Here is a 17,507-nt window from a genome sequence, read left to right on the forward strand (position 1 = left end):
TTCCGACCTTATTGTGCACCTGAGACACACCGGCATAAATGAGCCGCGCGATTTGCAAATTGATTGCGGCTCCTTTGCCCGTGAGCAATGCTTCCGTTTTCCACTTTTTGTTGACAAAATTAGCATTTAAACGTTTCTCGACCTCATTTTTTAACCAATTCGACACCCACGCACTTGCAAAAACTTATACGATGTCTCTAATCAGTTCTTGTTGCCAATTAATTGTTTTAAAGATATCTTTGATATTTTTAAAACTTTTGTATATTCTTCCCATTCCTCCTTTTGAAACATTTCCGTTTTTCTACCAAACATAATTAAATTTAATGATACGACCATATCTATATGTTTTTAAGGGATAAAAACACAAGGACAATGAATATTAAAAACTTTTCACAGAGAAGACGGAGACAACCCCTAATATTCATAGCAATATAGCTAAGCTTTATGTCATAAAAATATTTTTCTGCAACCACGATACTGATTCCACAGAAATACCAGAGACGGAAAGATCAAAATTTTTGACTGGCTCGTCTGAATATCTTATGAGCCAAACAATTCGCTTCACATCGTGACTTTTAACTAGGACCACAATGAGTCATCAAACATTTTTAAAAGAAATGCTATAAAATCGATCCGAAAAAAACAAGAAGCATTACCTGTTTTACTAGCCAGTATCTTATGATTACAAAATTAAGATTTTCACATCAGATTAATTTCTAACGTTCCGACCAATTGAAAAAAAACAATTGGGGTATGATAATTGATTCTTAAAATTGAATTGTAGCCATTGTTAAATCATTTTTTTGAGATTCATGAATAAAAGTTCTATTTTCTAAAAATTTTATTGTGACATTAATAATTAAAAACGTGTCTAACTGCCTAATTTGACACAACAAATTCACAGAAAAAATTTGTAACTGGAAATATGTTTGCATGAAAGACCAGGAATTCTACTATAGCGAAGATTTAAAAAAAAATCGTTTTTTAAAAGTCTTACAAAATAATCCAGCAGTTCAATTTTTTCTTAATTTATATTTTAATGTCATACTTGGTTGCTGGTTCCTTGAGTTTGAAGGGGTAAACTTTATTTGAATTGAACACATATTATAGAAAAAAATAAGTTCAGTTGGAAAATTTATTTTGCAGAACTTAATTTCTCAACTAATCAGTAACCATGACATACTTATTTTGTATATCTCAAAAGTACCGTAGGTAAATTCAAAATTGCAGCTTATTGAAGCTGGATTAAATGAGAGTTTGAGACCTTCATTTGATATTAAAATTAGAATCGCGCGATGAATGTATTGAATAATCCAGCATGCTAGTACAGGTGCCAAGTCAGTTGTAGTGTTACGTGTAGACAGCAGACAACAGAGCAACCACCTTCCGGTTTCCTTTTGAACTGTACGGTAATCTTTCGATAGAATCCATAAGTCTATGACCTGTTAAACTCGGAACTCCCTGTGGAAATTGTCGGAATAAATTTTGACGTAAGCATGCTACGTGATTTGCAATGATTAAAGGAACGTGTGTGTTTTCTTTAAATTGAGGGTTATGCTATTTTATTCAGTTTACCTTAAAAAAAGTTACAATTTTTTATGATCAGCTTGTCATCAATAGTATTTAAAAATAGCTCATTCAAGCCTTTTTAATTGTACCACTAACATAAACAAATGCGAAATGAATATCGCTCCCACATTCTATTCATCGGAGCTTCACTCTCTTGTGTAATATTTTTTTTAAAAAGAAAACCTTGTACAATGAAGATGCACTTGCAACCGAGTGAACTGATGAATAACTTTTCAAAATACAACACAAGGCCTTACACTTCACTGTCCGCTCACGATAACGAGCTGCATTCTCTAATTGTATTTTTGTGTGAATATAGTTCATTTTCGGGGACGAATGACGAATTTTAATTCAAGGGAAATTAAATATCTTTAAGCAGGGGGGTGCGGGGCGAGAACTTTATTATAAACTCATGATTGTTAGTTGACTTCGTAATATTTAACAGTGTTTGCCAAAAAAGGTGCAAGGATGAAGGGCCTTCCTGCATGAAAATCTCATTTTAGCATCAGCCCGAGTCTCGTTTTTAATTATTCCCTTTAAAGTTTACAAACACAACGAATAATAACAGGGGATTGGTACGACCTTATCTGTACAAAATTCAACTTGATGCACAATTTTACAAGTAACCCTTTGATCTACGGTCGATAGTTTCGATTTTGAGTGGGCTTGGTTTTGCTACAGCAAGGTTATAATTAGAGAACCTCATTTTCAGAGCTATCCAACAAAAAGTAATTCAGTTTCAAGACAACGTAAGTGACAAATCTACAAAATCTGACAAAAATCTGCTGCCTTTCCTCACAAAGGTCTTCTTCGATCAATTCTCTTCCGCGAAACCAATTTGAAAATGCGCCGTTCTTAGACATTTAAGGCACATTGCGCTCATAGGTGGGAATTTTGGAAAATATTATATTTAGCAACCAGTCCGTGGCCCCAGAAATTTCAGACAAACAACCACGCTAACTGACGGCATCGAAAGGAAACTCAACTGGTGCGGCAGCAGCAGCAGCGCCGTTAAAACTGCTGGCTGACTGATAGCAATACAATAAGCGTTGGTGATGGCTGACAATGTGGACCTTGCAAAATCTGTGTGCATCTGCTTGTGAAATTTCAAATTAACTTTTGTACCAAGTTGTGTTCAACAGAGCCAACTTTATGTCTATTCATGGGAATGAAGTTGTACTTAAATATAATTCTAAAGTTGATGCAAAACGATTCGATTTATGAAGAATCATCCAGCTTTCTTTTCTTTCCCCGGCCTAAAACAGAAAAATGTATACCATTATTCACGTGAGCATAGCTGCAGTTTAATTTTCAGATACAAGCTATGTTTATAAATCAAATAATTATTTTTAAACACTGGTAATTTGTTGTTAAAACTTTTGAGTTTAAGTCTAAAATTGTCTTGTCTGCACAATAATTCTACGCCTCGGTGTTAGTTTAAAACGAGGGCAAGCTAGGCGCAAAACAATAACTACTGTGTTGAAATTACTTTGTCTCAAAAATGAGATCAAGTATGCCAGTACTTAGCTGATTGTCAGCAAATTTACTTCACGCTAAATTCATAATCGCTGTGTTATCAAGTTGGAAATCAGCAAAATGACTGCCCGGCTTACTTCATTAGAGTATTAAGAGAACACAAATTAAATAAAATTCAATGGCCCCTCGCATTATAACGCACTGCGAAAAGCTAGAAAGGGTTTTTCATTTTAAAATAAAATTTGCGATGTCAAACTGTACTTCAGCACAAAGATTTCACTGAATCTAACCCTGTCAGGGTATTACACCTACCCTGACATGCTCTTGTAAGTGCTTACAAGCGAGTTTAAAATTAGTATTTAAAATCATGTACAATATTTTCAATTAAATACTGGATTGTGAGCACTTACAAGAGCATAACAGGTTAGGGGGTAATTTCCTAACTCTAAAATGTTGCGAGCTCCTTTCAGACAGTATAGAGAAGGGAGAATTTTGAGGTATGAAAGGTTTAGTCATCTAAATGTCAACTTTTCACATGCATTTGATAAGCCATTGATTAACATGTTTCGACTAATTGTCTACATAAAGAGTCTAGTCAGCATAATTTTAATGAAATTTGTAATGTGATTGAAATAGCTGTCTAAAATGCAATAGAAACAAAACTAAGCTAAAATAGTTAAGGTTAAAGAGCCGCATTAGGGATTCACAATCCAACTGAAGTTGAAAAAAGTATGTACCTTCACTGTCTGGAAGAGCCCCGTTGCTAGGGTCTTGAGTGGAGTCTGCTTTTCCCTTTCCAGCCTTCTCCTCCTCCTCTTCGCTTGAGTCGATATCATCATCAACTTCAGCACTGCTATCAAGCTTGCTGTCGCCATTCCATTCTTCATCATTGCTCTCTTCCTCCTAGAATTTCAGCAGATTAACTCAATTTTACAATCTATCATTAATTTATTACATCCAAGTTTGATTTGTAAAGGTCGGCAAGCTTCCCTCCCTCTTCCTCCTCCTCCTCTTCCTCGACAAGATCATCTTCTTCGTCCAGATCATCGAGATCATCCTCATCATCTCCTCCGGAACCATCATCTCCATCATCATCTTGATCTGAATCTGAAAATGTATATATATTATTATATTCAGTTCCCTCCAAGTTTATTTTTATTTTACCATCATCGGAATCAGATTCCTCTTTCTTGCCGTTCACTTCATCTTCTTCTCCTTCGCTCTCCTCTGCTTCATGGTCATCCATGTCAAAGCCGTCAAGGTACTTTAAACTGGGCAAGAGGTTGAAGACCTTCTCTTTGTAGTTATCAATTGTGGTCGCCTCATTGTTAAACAAGTCCAGACTTCTCAGGTTTGAAAATGCTTTCTGAGAACACAAGTTCAAAATATTTCGCATTTAGCACAGATTAAAAAATAAACTCATTTGATATCAAATGTAATTGTAATTAAATAAATATACCAGTGCATCAAGAGCTTCCAGATCTTTGATTTTGTTCCCACTAAGATTGAGATGAGTGAGGCTGGGACACCCTTGTAGGTAGTTTAGACCTCCAGATATTCTGTTGTCACTCAGCTCCAGCTGTGGATTAAAAAGGAAATGTATCCATTTAAAACATTATTTCCCTCTGTGTTTGGTTTTTGAGAGTGAAGTCAATTCATTGAACTCCACTATTTCAAGCATATGTTTGGTTGTGAGTAGCCGATGCTACGAGGAAAAAGGCACAATGACGCCGGAACCTACCCTCTTCAGTTTGGCAAGCTTGGGGAAGCCTTTGAGGCTGGTCAGCCCAACGTTGATGAGACTGAGCTTTTCAAGTCCCGTGAATTCATCAGTGAGCCCCTCGATGCTGGTACTCCTGCAGTTGTCCAAGTTCAACTCGGTGATCTGCCAAATCAAACGAAGAAAAGTGTAAAAAAATATGCAACACATCAGCACTGGGGTATGGTGTATCGTGCAGCGCGCGCTTTGCTTACCTGGTCTGCGGGTCTTCCACGTTTCTCGAGATCTATCCTCTTTTCCATTTTACTTTCGGCCGATTACTCCTTACTACCACACCTGCAGCTTCAGCAAATTTGCGATCCACGAACAAAACAAAAAGCGACGCACTTTTTAACTTGGGCTACATGGAAACATGCGACCGATCGAGTCTTTTACGAAGCCGACTTCTTTCCAATGGTTGTTGTAGGGAAATAGATTAGTTTGGCAAGCGGCTTCCGGAAGACACGCCACTTCTCCTCCTACCTGGCGGCAAAACGTTCAAAATGATCCCAGCAACAATGAAACCGAGCGTGGCTTCCGGCGAAAACATGGACTCATCGCATCCCCTGAGAGCGCGCCTCGTCGCTTCAAAGAGCTTCGCAATGCCCGAAAATCTTATTGACGTAATATTGCCATGAAAAGCTAAATGCGCCATCCGTTTTGCAGCTGCATTTTCGACTGATTTTCGCCCTTTCGCAATATGAAATCTCCATAATCTCGCAGGGTAACTCTTATTTTAGTCGGATGCTAGCTTTTTACTCCTTCGGTAGGCTAAAACTTTAATCATGACGCCTCTTTTCGCGCTTCAACAGTGCTGCAATTACGGTTGAAGAGGTGTGTGTATTTGTGTGTTTACATCAAGTATCTAGGAGCTAAGAGGTCGCACTCGGTCGCACTTTAGAACGAAAACAGAACAAAAATGTAAAAATGCATGGTGGGTGGGTTTGGCCCTTTCAACAGGGGAGCCGTCGCCTGTCGCTTTCAATTTATTTTATCCATTTGGGACAGAAAGGGAACCAACATGAGTCTTTTTATTTTGCAACGTGTAATGTAAAAATAATACTTCTGCATGCGTGTCATTTTTCCTGTTTTTTTGAACGTAGTAAATGCAACACAATAGATAATATTACAATGATTAAATAAATACCTGCTGCTTCGATTTCTTTGGTGCAATATGGAAATATTTTTTATTTTCTGAGCGTCTCCTGATCGTTTCATTTTTTCCAGGAAGGCTCCTATGGACCAATACTCATTTAAACAGCAATGGCGAGCGAAACTGCCAAATTGATTAATCTCAAAAACACAAAGAGAAGGTAAGTTGACGATCCCAGATTAACAAATAATGAAGTCACTTAGGCAAATTGCCTCTGAATGGTTTTCGATTGTAGAACTGCCATGTACAAGGACGTCAAGTACTTGGCATTAGAGGACGATGGCGACAGCGACGAGCAAGAAATTGTAATGACCTCCCGCAAACAGCCACAGGAGGAAAATGTTTTTATACGGACGATTCAACCTAACGACACGCTTCAATCCATAGCTCTTCAGTATTATGTCCCAGTAAGTAGTAGTATTTAATTAAAATAACCAATTCTAGTTAAAATTTATCCTATCCTATTTTTTGTAGGTGGCTGAACTCAAAAGATTAAATAACATATTAAGGGAAAATGAAATTCACGCGAGAACCACCTTGAAAATTCCTCGACGGCCCATCACAAGCCTCGTGGATCTGACAGAGAGCCCAACAAAGCCACCTGAACCCGAATCTGAACTGGTCAAGCTGCGCATTGGCTCTGGATGCAATCCAACCGAGTTTCTGGCCGCGATGGACCGAGACCTGGCCAAAATCCGATCGTCCGTACCGCAAGTTGAGTCCTCCAACTCTCCAGCGGAGATTATGTTCAACGCGCCGCTGACCGCGAGCAGTTCAAACCTGATGGGCTCATGCAGCGGATCTGACTGGGGACTTCGGTGGCAGCCTATTTTGATTCTGTCATTGGTGTTCACCTTCTTGCTGCCTCTGTTCATCTGGTACCACCAGTATCACCTATCGACTGATGAGACGATTGGCTCGTCTTGACAGTGCCTTACGCAATGCTGTGCCCAATTCTCAATTCAACAAATGTGATAAACTTCTTTAACTCAGTATCAATTCTAGACCGGTGATCTTGGACGTCACTAGATTAAAAATTTTCACTATATCTTGTATTTGTAATAAATATTGAATGAAAAATTTGGTAGTTTGATTTTGAAATAAGTGTCTGCAATTACACAGCAAATATCTTTATTTCACAAAAAGCGACCATGATCTACGCTTTAACATCAAAATAAGTATTGATTAAAAATGCGCTCAAAGCAGAGTAGCGATAAAGTACAGTTTCAAATGTTTAGGAAGAGGTTACATCTGTCAATTGTTTGCTGCTGATGGCCACGGTTAGAACTTGCGATCGGAGTTTTCCCGAACACTGAAAATTGCAAAGAGCGTGCGTGAGTAATAATCGGCCTAGAATGGAAGAGTGCAAAATATTGTTAATGTGAAATTTTATAGCAAGAACAAGTAGAAATATCAGACAGGCGTCTTCAAGGTGTTGGTCTGTCGCCAACATGCCGCAAGCCGAGAAGCGAGCGAGTCTTGCAGTGGGAAGAATAATGATTTTTTGTTTCTTTCAATTCAGAACAACAAAATCACTAGTCTTCCACACCGAAAAAACTCTGGTTAGTTAGTCAGTCGGATGAGCGAGCGAGCGGCATACCCACTGGGCCCGAAGCAGCACTTGACATGCCAAGAGAAAGTGAGAAGTGGTCGTCCATTGTGAGTTGTAGGAAGGATTAATTAATTTATGCACAAGCATTCACAAGTAGTTGTCCCAGTTTCCCAGCACAGGTTAATAAGCACGACACGGTTCTGTGACACTTTAAAACGATCTTATGTGTACATAATTTTGATTTGCAAAACATCAACATTTGTTACATGTCGGTTTTCTGGTTAGTCGCATGAGAGTTTATCTTTAGTACATGAGGGTTAATTCACATTTTGTTAACATTTATGCGTGTTAATAAAACAAGACACACTATGGTTAAAACCCAGGCATTTTCAAATAAGTGAGAAAACGTTCAACACACCTTTGCTGGAGCAAGTATTGTGCCATCTGGATCTGGGCATCCGTGCCCGTGATGGTGATAACGCGATCATTTGAGTTGGGAAGAGGCTCGTCGATTGTGATGCCGGCACCTGACTCAGACCTGATCTTACGAATGCGTGCACCGCCTTTGCCGATGATGGCTCCAGCCAACTTTAAAGGAATAAAACATTATCCACAATTCCCTTTGGCTGGGCGGACTCATCTACTCACATCTTTAGGAATGGTGACTTGGGTTTGGGTCTTGGGACCCTGCTGCGGACCGCCGGAGTTCATTGTGTCCTCGGTCCAGTCATTCTGAACGTTACCGCCGCCGCCACCACCACCACCACCGCCTCCTCCTCCACCGCCTCCGCCACCAAAGTTACGTGCGCCTCCGCCATAGCCGCCGCGATTGGGAGGCATGTTGCGCCCAGGTGGCCCTCCGTAGCCAAAGCCGTCAGGGCTGTGCGGGACCTGGCGTTAAAAAAATAGCATGATGAGATTCGCTCAGACACTCACGGCGCTGCACCAAGGCCAATTGTTGGACCTACCATATTAGGTCCAAAGCGGGCGCCTCCGCGCCCCATTGGTGGGGGGCCGGCCATGCCCCCGCGCATGTTGGGTGCGCCTCGCATTCCGGGCTTGGCCGACGGGTCACCGAAGCCGCCATACTCGCCAGCGTAGAACTCATCGAAATTGTGCGGGTCGTACGGGTTGTTCAGCCCCTTCACTGGAGACTGCAGATAAGGGAATTTAGTGCGCTGAAAGAAAAAGTGCAAACAGACAACTCACAGTGCGCACAAGGGCAATGATTTCCTTCAAACACTCGAGACACACTTGTGGTCGGCCTTGGATTTGAACAATGCGATCTGTGCTCTGCGGGCAGCAGTCACTGTAAATGCGAATTTTGGCACCAGATTTCTGTAAAGTTCAGTGTTTAGTTTCAACAGCTCTTGGGTTATACGCTTGCTTTAATTACTTCTCGTAGTTCTTTGATTTTAAAGCCGGACTTGCCAATGATGCATCCAGCCTGGCTCTGGTGCACCAAAATACGTATGTCGACATCCTCGGAACGGGTGCTTCCCTGGCTGCGAGGTTGCTGAAATATTCACAATGAGGGATCAACTCCAAAACAATGATTGGACCAACTGTCTGGAATTGAAACGCGAAATCGTTCAGAAATAACATTATATAAGTTTCATCAGGTTTTGCAGAGTGAGCTAGGTAAAAGGTTCATCACGACAAATGATAAAATCCAACTACTGAAAACATTCAGCAGGATATAGCAAACTTACTTCTTCAAGACATGGAATAACTTCCTTAATTATTTCAAGGGCAGTGTCTGGGTTAGCGACAACGGTCAGTATCCTGTTGAAACAAAGATCAAAATTAGTGGCTGGCCGACTAACAGTGTTTGAAATCAGGAGAGTAGGCCTCAAACAGACAATTTACTGTGGATAAACCTTTCACAAAAGTTGGCGAGGACTTTTAGTTAATGATTGTTAGCGTCGAGATAGGCAATGAGGGCGTTTTTGTAAAAGGTCTATGTCAGAAGTCGGATTTCTAACAGTGCTTATCAATCCAATTAAGGGCATTTGGGCCGTAAAATTGGGAAGTAATATGTTGATGATGATAAAAGGGTGGATAGGACAACTGAACCAAATTATCAGCAATAGCAATTTTTCAAATGCCACGGTCTATTGCAGGGAGGTGGATAAACAATAAACAAAAAATGGCGAAGTAGTAGTAATTATGTATAATATAAAAAGCTCGGAGATCATTAGGTGTAATTACACTGGCAAACGTGTTGTGCTCCAACGGAATTTTCAAACCATATCACAAAGGCTGATCAAAAACCCAGCGCAAACAGTGAGTTTGTGTGGCAGCTGTTGCTTCGGCAGCGAAAAGAAGTCAGGTGTTCCCCCCATCCCACCCCCCGAACCGACTGCGAGCAAGAAATAATGGGGTCTGCGGTAACCACCCCAGGTATGAAAAAAGGGGGGCAACAGCTGTCGCTGCCGTTTGATTGCACATCAGCACTTTTGGCTCGCATGGCAGCCAGCCGCTATTGTTCCCTGACTGAGTCGGGCGCTCCAGCCGGGGTGGGCGGGGCACTCGCTCGCGCCGGGAGGGTGCGATCCGCTCCGAGAAACACACCACTCGCAAGGTCTGTGAGGGAGGACAGTCAACAGAAAGAGAGGAAAACAACAGCATAAATAGCGTGTGTCCAGACACAAATCGAAACGAAAAGTAAGGAGAGTATCATCAACACATATAGTATGATAGAGAGGTATCGATTGACTTGTACGACAAATATTATAATAATTATATATATGAAAACCATTCAATCAAAAAATCTAATTAGAATGTTTCCTTTGATGATTTACCGTTCTGGGCCGGGACAATCTGGGACTGTAACCGAGGCTTTGTACTGTTGGAGGTCGTCATGGGCCAGCACAGGTGGGCACGGGGCGTTTCGAGGCCGATCAGGTCACATACAGGGGTGGTCAGGAGGGTCAGCACCATTCGTTGTTGAGGCGGGGCACAGGCAAATGTAAAGGGGGGCAAAAACATGTTAACACAAAAACCCATCGCATTTTGTTCTGCCTTACTAGAGTGACACGTGATAGAGATTGCGTTCTGTTTCAAAGTTGACTCTGAATGTCATGTTAAAATTACTCAACTCGAGAATGTGATCTTCCCGGTGGCGGGCAGTCAAATTTTAGAACAATTGGAGGAGTTGTTTTGGGCTTGCACCCCCGATAGAGCGAGAGAGCGTATTTACAGAAACGAGTGCGAACTCATGGTCTTACCTCAGTGCGCAGCTTAGTTATGTTATGACCACCTTTGCCGATCACAGAGCCTGCAGCCTGCGAAACGAGAACGGAGCGTTGTTAGCCACCGGCCGCGGCCACCGACCGAACCAAAAAGATAAAAAAAACAGCCTCACCTTGCTGGGGATGAGAAGACGGACGTCAATGTCATCTCCGGAGCGGGTCCTTTTCGTCGACGGGCCCATCTCTGCATCCGCCTCGCGCTTCATGCCTGCGAACAGTCAGAGTCAAAGTGTGAGCGACTCGCTGGGAAACTCGGATCGGGCCCAATTACTCAAAACTCAGTTAACTCGACGACCGACCGCCCGCCTGCTGCGACTGACTAGAGGAAGGGCTGCGAGCGGAACGCCATGTTCTGTCAAAGGGGCGCGGGGCGTGTGCGCTGGCGCCAAAAATATTGATCCGAAGGGAGGACGGAGGAGCGGGCGGGCGGGCGGGCGGACAGGCGGCCGACCGAGTGAGTGCCACCTCCCTGCCTTCGGCCGTAATAGCATCTTGATTGTGCCACTGACACGACTTAACTGACTGACTGACTGGCAAACTTTCGTCCCGCTCCCCCCGGACAAAGGGAATTTCGCTGCCTGCCAACCACCAACCCCCCTATCCCCCCGCCACGATTCTCAGGCAACCGGCAGCTGAAAGAATAAATTTCCTTGCCTGGCAATTATGCAACCGCGGAGAAGGGATACAAGTTTTTCCTCCGTTCGAGTGGCAGTGGCCGGCCAGCCGGCCGGCGCTGACTGGTGGCCGCTTGGCGAACGCCGGATTTTTCTCTAGGGCCCTCTTCTGACTTATTGAGCCAAATATAAATGTCTAGTTGACTGCGCGGTCAACTGCTAAGCAGTAAGCAGCCGTGCCCAACAGGCCGTTCTAGCAGCGGAAGACGTTTGTAATAATTAATTATCTGTGGAAGCGAAAACAGAGTGGCGCGCGGCCCCCACTTCAAACGACGCCGTATTTTGTTACAGAGCACGCATCTCGGACAGTCTTACATAAATATGGGCATTAATGACCATGTCGAGCAAGACGGGGCACAGTTCAAAAAAGTTTATCTTACTACAGCAATATTTTGACGCTATTTTAAAATTTAGCAAGTTCTAATAGTGTCTAGTGCGGCGGCAGCGTCTATTTTAAAGAATTAAATTCCTAATTCAAGCTCTTGAAAAACAATCGCTTTGAACATGGGATCAGAATTGAAAGAGCAGAATTTAAGAGCGATCGGAATTAATTCGAAATTCGTGCTACGGAAGAGACTAGGAAAGTCCCCAAATTCACTATTCCGTCATAAAGCAGCTGAAATGCGAGCAGTAAAAGCTTGGCGGCAAAAGAAACAATAAAGTCCAGCGGAACGGCGAAGCATCAGAGAAAGGAAGCGGAAATTAAATAAGAGCAGAGTGGCGGAGTGACAGACCTGAGCGTGCCTGCTGCGGTGACGACCTGGCTGCGAGAGAGACGTTCGCCTCGCGGCTCTACCCTCGTCTCACGAATGTTTACACCGGCGTTGCCTGGCAGCGGGGTCTGCACGACAACCCCGTCCGAGTGGGGTGCTGGGTTGCACAAGTCACGAAACCAACCGCCCTCGCCGACCCACCGGCCATACCCTTCGCGTTCCTAGCCCGCTCGCTCGCTGCCACCCCACGCGCCCTTTTATGGCACTGCCGCCGCCGAGCGCTCGCGTTCAAGGAAACTTACAGCGCAGCACTTGGGAAATAAAAAAATAAAAATGTGTATTAAAAAGTAATGCTTGTTGGAGCCGCTCGTTCGTTCGCTCGCTCGTCCGCTCGCATAGTCGGAATAAACAAGTGGGGGTGCGTGGGGAGGGCAAAGAACACTGGCACCGATAATTAAATATTGCCACCCGCTCGCTAGCTCTCTTTATCCGCCTCGCTTCGTGCATAATTGACGTGTGTGAGCAGCGGCTGAAATGCGTTCGACACGAGCCGACCGAGGGCTTTTCGCAAAGGGATTGAACTTTTCCACGAATTCGTTGTTACACAATAAATTTACGTTTATATAGACGCGAGATTGCGTTGCAGTCAATTGTATTGGCTCTTATTTCTTTATTTCAATCAATACGTCTACAGTTATAGTTGTAACTTGTAAAAAACTATTGATATACGGCCGTTGTGAAATCTTAACTTTCATATATTTGGAGAATTACAACAACGGCGCATATATTGTTTGTTGCTCTTATCGAGATGAGTTTAGTTTCAAAATTAAGTTTATTATGGGCTGACAGTTGAGTTTACATGGCGATAAAATAGACAAATATATTTTTTTCCACCTGGCGTTGATTGCTCAGGGTTTATTTCAGCGGCCAACGACCCACTATAGATGTTTTGTTGTTAAATTGTTGTTAAAGGTAAAATAACTTTTGGAGAAATTCATGTCAAAGCTCTGATGAAAAACATTTTACAATAACAGTTACAATAACTTGTAAAACCGACCGAGAGCAGTGGAAAATTTTTAAGAGGAAAACCACGCAAATATCCAAAGGGAGGCACGCAGTTTACGCAGCACCACATTGGACAGCTAAAATGAATATAGTCGACCGCCAACCGCACAGATCACCGAGATAATAATTATTCTCTCTACTGGTCGGGGAAATTGACAGCCGGGCAATTTTTTTACGTCCGCAGTCGTTTGAACGAACATTCATTCAACGATCACAATATTTAAAATTCACCCCCTAGTTATCAGGCAGAAATCGCTTAAGCAAATGAGGAAACAGAAGGGGTTCACAAAAGGAAAGAGAGGGAACAAGTCACGAACGCTGAATTACGATGAGCCGATTTAGGGAGAAAGAGGTCGAGATTATTTTTCAAGCAAAATGTCTGTATAGAACCTTATCAAAATTTGATCCACCGGCCTTTTGACATTTGCTATCAATTTAGCCGCGAAACATCAGCTGGCAATTTCCACAGCCCGCCACCCAGACTGCGAATTGCGACGTTACTTGTGGGCGTTTCATTCCACGTGGCAAGCAAAACGGCAGCCGTCTTCCGCATCCGTTGCCTGGTTTTATCGCAGAGTGAATCATTGTCATGCGTTACAGACAATTTATAAATAACAAAATAGCCCGAGACACTTGAGATGATCAAATGAGAGCCAACGATAAAGCAGACTCTAGATTTGACGTGCATATAGAGGGGCGAATCGATAAGAAATTAGAGCATGAACAAGTATCGCCGAGGCTACCAAACGGTTTTACTTTTCAACTTAATGCTGGGAAATGGCGTTCTTCTACAGCATCAGGAAACCGGAGGATTATAGACGAATTAATTTTGTCTGTTTGAGCTTTAGTAATAAATTCTTGAAAATTCCACTATACTTCATTCCATATTTAATACACTTGAAAATCTGGGAAAACCCACACTGGGAGTAATCTAAATTATAGTTTCAGACCTCGAGATAAAAGGGAAACTGAAATATGTGTAATTAGTTCTTCTGTTTAAAGTTAAACTTCCTGCGTTGCTAGGACTAGGGATTATAACTAGAGTCCCGTCTTGATTTGCAAATAAATATTATTAGCAAAATTTTAATTAATTTAACTCCAGATAAAAATAGCTAAGTAGTTTTGTCTACTTTGGTATCATTCACTTTAATTTTTTTTTTCAAAGTTACTCAATTCTCAATTTTTTCAACTTTTAAATTACTATTTACAGCAACTAAAAGCCTAATTGCGTAATTTATTTGTCGCTTCTGGATTTCTTCTATCCTTACGAAACTAAAAATGGGAAATTTCCGATATTTCAAAATGTCAGCTTGTTGAATCAACCCAACAACATTAAAGTAACGAAATAATGACGCAAGAAATGGTTTCATGGACCACATTAAAAATATGGACACGTATTTCTCGGCTAAGTCGCAATCCGTGTTTAGCCAAAAGCGAGTTTTATCGGGAATAAATGCAAATTTTTCAATTCCCAGCCAGGACTTCGCATTGTGTTTATTGTTGAAGCGAATTTCTCTGTTGCATGCGTGTTGCCTAGATTAATTCCGCGTCTGGGAAAAGAGCATGCTGGCGCCGGGAAAGTGGAAAGCCGGCTCCGGCGTGTCTCGCGTTGGCTCGTTCGTTTGTTGGTTCGTTTCGTACGTTCGTTCGGTTCAACGGGGGCTTCTCGGAAGTTGTTTTCGGGCGCGCAAGGTGCGCCGGCCGGCCTAGAGTGGCGACGACTATTTCGCTTTGTGATTGGAAACCGTCTCCTAGGCAACACATGTCATGCATAGCTGAAATTACACGATTGCACCAAGCAAAACGTGGCTAAAATCAATCGACATTAAGAATATAGTGTATATTCGTGTCGCTGGCCGCTGATAAAAAGCGGCAGCTGCGATCAATTTCCATTTTTCCTCCTCCGCCTCGGAATATTTAATGCGTTTTCGGATCGTGTGCTTTTTTCCTCGTCAGCCGGCACGCGCGTTGATGACTCGAATAAAATTTAATGTCCGCTCTCGCTCGACTCGAGATAAAATTAGCGGCGAGTGCGTATATATGCTCGTCTTATCATTGCGAAGAGGCATTTTTTGAGCAAATATTGATTTTTTTCAGCGTGCCACGTGCTGCGACCCTGGAGCCGTATTCTCCACGGAAAAGTGTCAGTCGGACGGGCACGAACGCGAAATCAGGCGTGAAGAGTTGCGTGACTTCAATTTAAAATTATCTCGGGCAAAACTGCTCAAAGGCAAAGTTGCTTTTGTAGGTTACATCTTATCGACGCCCTTTTTATTACACGCGCGTTTTTACAATTCCGATGCAGAGTTTTCTGTGAAATTGACTTGAAAATAAAGTATACTGTTTCGAGGATAAAATCAGAATGGTGTTTACTGCGTGACTTAATTGATAAATAAGTTCTCAGAAAAAATTAATTTTAATAAGCTGAAGCTTTAGGCATGAAATGAGCTAAAATGAATGGTTTTTTTATTGCATTGAAAATTAAGTCAAAATTTGTAACTCGAATGCATAGCAATGAAGTGACTTCAAGAGTTCGTTGCTTACATAGTTTGATAATTATTCTTATTTTGTAATTACCTCAGTTTCTAAGAATGTAAGTTGAACATGAGTTTTAAATTGAAAACAACTTAAGACTTAAGCAATAATTATTGTGTATCTCTTGAATGTTCATATTTTACGGTTCCATCGAACAAATTGAACTATATCAATGATGTAAAATGTTAAAATCACTCGGCAAAAAAACTTTTGTTGGCCTTACAGTTATGATTATGGAAGTTCCGAAAGCACTAAAAAATAGCACAACGTACACTACGTATTTAGTTTAATATTTTAATTGGTTGAACAAACAATCTAACTCATTAAAATTAAAATCTTTACAGTTGAAAAAACAAGTTAAAGATTATAATTTTGACTTAAGCTATCTTAATAATTCGCATTTCGATTTTTTATGAGACTCTGTAGGTTTAGTGTTGTTAGCAGTAAAAATGTTATGTTAATTCCAGCGAAAGGGAGCGCATAAATATTTTTCAAGCATTATCGAAGAACAAAATGATGTGGTTAGAATTAGAATGAATGAGAGACCACGATTGAAAAAGCAATTACCATTATTATTACATTAACAAATAAAAATGATATTACTTTACGTTGAACTTTGTTGGCGCTACTCATTATTATTCGTTTCTAGGCCGATGGACGAATTCTCGGAAATTATTAAATGAAAAGAGAGCAGGGTATCACGCGTTGTTTGACGATCGAGCGATGGTCGATCGACCGACCGGACGATATAGCAGAGGAAGCGAAAAATGAAAAATGGAAGCGGCCGGCTCGAAACAAAAATGCCGGTGCGAGCCAAGCCGCCCCGTTTCGCTTTCGTGTATACGTTAATAATCCACCGTAACTCGACCAAATTCGAGCGAAACGCAAACGACGCGGCGGCGCCGGCGGCTATTTAAAAAGTTTTAAGGAAAACGCGTGTTGCCGACGCTTAAAAGACTCAATTTTATCGATTCGCCAGACCGCACAGAGTTTGGCAGAGCACGTGAAGCCCACTGGCGGTCGCTCCGCAGCCCCCAATCCACCCTTCGACGGCCAATTCGGACGCAATGCTCACCTCTACACCTGGCAGGAAGAAGGTTGACGCTGTGTCACCCGACGTTGAAATTCAGGGTGCGACGTTGGTGTAAAATAGGCGGTTGTTGGGGCGCGGCGCGTTATGCCGACTCGTATTTTTGTAATGGCGAAGCGTGTCAAAGCGAAGCGAGCGAAAAACGAGAAGCGTCAGGCCAATCACATCGTGTTGACGCTCCCGCCCCTCAAGGAGGTTTGCCGCTGAGTCCGTCGTGGCGGCAACTATTCCGGTGCACCGTCAACTCTTAATATTTATCAAATTTTTAATTTCATATATTATTATAATAGTGCTAACCGATCGAGGGGTATTAATTTCCCCATCAAAATATTTTTTCTTGAATTATGTTCAGTCATTCGACAGTTCGACACTTCGACACCAAATGAGAAACATATCTTTAACATTTTCGGGAAATCTTTCAAGGATAAGTCTTGCAGCCTTAATTTTTATTCTAGCCCAGGAAGGGAATAGAACACTGAAGTTTTGGATATTTGCTATTTATTCGATATATTCCAGAGAAATATAAATAGTCAAGTCTCTTTTCGTCTATCAATGCTTTGGTTTCAGTTGTTTTATACACTCTGAGCCTTACCCCCTTTCCTTTTCTTATATTTTTGAAGATTATAGCTTATAGCTATCAAAGTAAATATCAAAGTCTTCGCCCCTT

The 17,507-nt window shown here is 41.9% G+C and overlaps 3 protein-coding genes across 14 annotated transcripts; 1 reads left to right on the plus strand and 2 right to left on the minus strand.

Moving 5' to 3' along the window:
- Positions 1 to 1,534: 1,534 nt before the first annotated feature.
- Positions 1,535 to 5,260, minus strand: Mapmodulin (mapmodulin). Of its 2 annotated transcripts, XM_065481781.1 has the most exons (7): positions 5,020 to 5,259; positions 4,787 to 4,930; positions 4,505 to 4,624; positions 4,210 to 4,411; positions 4,001 to 4,152; positions 3,783 to 3,948; positions 1,535 to 2,825 (listed from the first exon to the last, which is right to left on the minus strand). In XM_065481781.1, the coding sequence occupies exons 1-7, from the start codon at positions 5,065 to 5,067 to the stop codon at positions 2,788 to 2,790; spliced, it is 870 nt and encodes a 289-aa protein (XP_065337853.1). In that variant the 5' UTR covers positions 5,068 to 5,259; the 3' UTR covers positions 1,535 to 2,787. The 2 variants fall into 2 exon arrangements, with proteins under 2 accessions (XP_065337853.1, XP_065337852.1); XM_065481780.1 differs by having other exon boundaries at positions 4,001 to 4,411; positions 5,020 to 5,260.
- Positions 5,261 to 5,397: 137 nt separating this feature from the next.
- Positions 5,398 to 7,039, plus strand: LOC135938199 (lysM and putative peptidoglycan-binding domain-containing protein 3-like). 8 transcript variants are annotated; one of them, XM_065481784.1, is made up of 4 exons: positions 5,398 to 5,528; positions 6,032 to 6,117; positions 6,193 to 6,364; positions 6,432 to 7,039. In XM_065481784.1, the coding sequence occupies exons 2-4, from the start codon at positions 6,068 to 6,070 to the stop codon at positions 6,882 to 6,884; spliced, it is 675 nt and encodes a 224-aa protein (XP_065337856.1). In that variant the 5' UTR covers positions 5,398 to 5,528; positions 6,032 to 6,067; the 3' UTR covers positions 6,885 to 7,039. The 8 variants fall into 8 exon arrangements, with proteins under 8 accessions (XP_065337856.1, XP_065337860.1, XP_065337857.1 ...); XM_065481788.1 differs by having other exon boundaries at positions 5,400 to 5,528; positions 6,036 to 6,117; XM_065481785.1 differs by lacking the exon at positions 5,398 to 5,528 and adding an exon at positions 5,614 to 5,638.
- Positions 7,040 to 7,071: 32 nt separating this feature from the next.
- On the minus strand, positions 7,072 to 16,985 carry HnRNP-K (Heterogeneous nuclear ribonucleoprotein K). 4 transcript variants are annotated; one of them, XM_065481776.1, is made up of 11 exons: positions 16,826 to 16,985; positions 10,877 to 10,971; positions 10,740 to 10,796; positions 10,314 to 10,357; positions 9,222 to 9,294; positions 8,906 to 9,025; positions 8,719 to 8,847; positions 8,478 to 8,663; positions 8,158 to 8,400; positions 7,928 to 8,097; positions 7,072 to 7,269 (listed from the first exon to the last, which is right to left on the minus strand). In XM_065481776.1, the coding sequence occupies exons 2-11, from the start codon at positions 10,967 to 10,969 to the stop codon at positions 7,239 to 7,241; spliced, it is 1,146 nt and encodes a 381-aa protein (XP_065337848.1). In that variant the 5' UTR covers positions 10,970 to 10,971; positions 16,826 to 16,985; the 3' UTR covers positions 7,072 to 7,238. The 4 variants fall into 4 exon arrangements, with proteins under 4 accessions (XP_065337848.1, XP_065337850.1, XP_065337851.1 ...); XM_065481778.1 differs by lacking the exon at positions 16,826 to 16,985 and adding an exon at positions 12,172 to 12,446; XM_065481779.1 differs by lacking the exon at positions 16,826 to 16,985 and adding an exon at positions 11,418 to 11,438.
- Positions 16,986 to 17,507: the final 522 nt, after the last annotated feature.

Source organism: Cloeon dipterum, chromosome 2, assembly GCF_949628265.1.
Source record: "Cloeon dipterum chromosome 2, ieCloDipt1.1, whole genome shotgun sequence".
Classification (NCBI taxonomy): domain Eukaryota; kingdom Metazoa; phylum Arthropoda; class Insecta; order Ephemeroptera; family Baetidae; genus Cloeon; species Cloeon dipterum.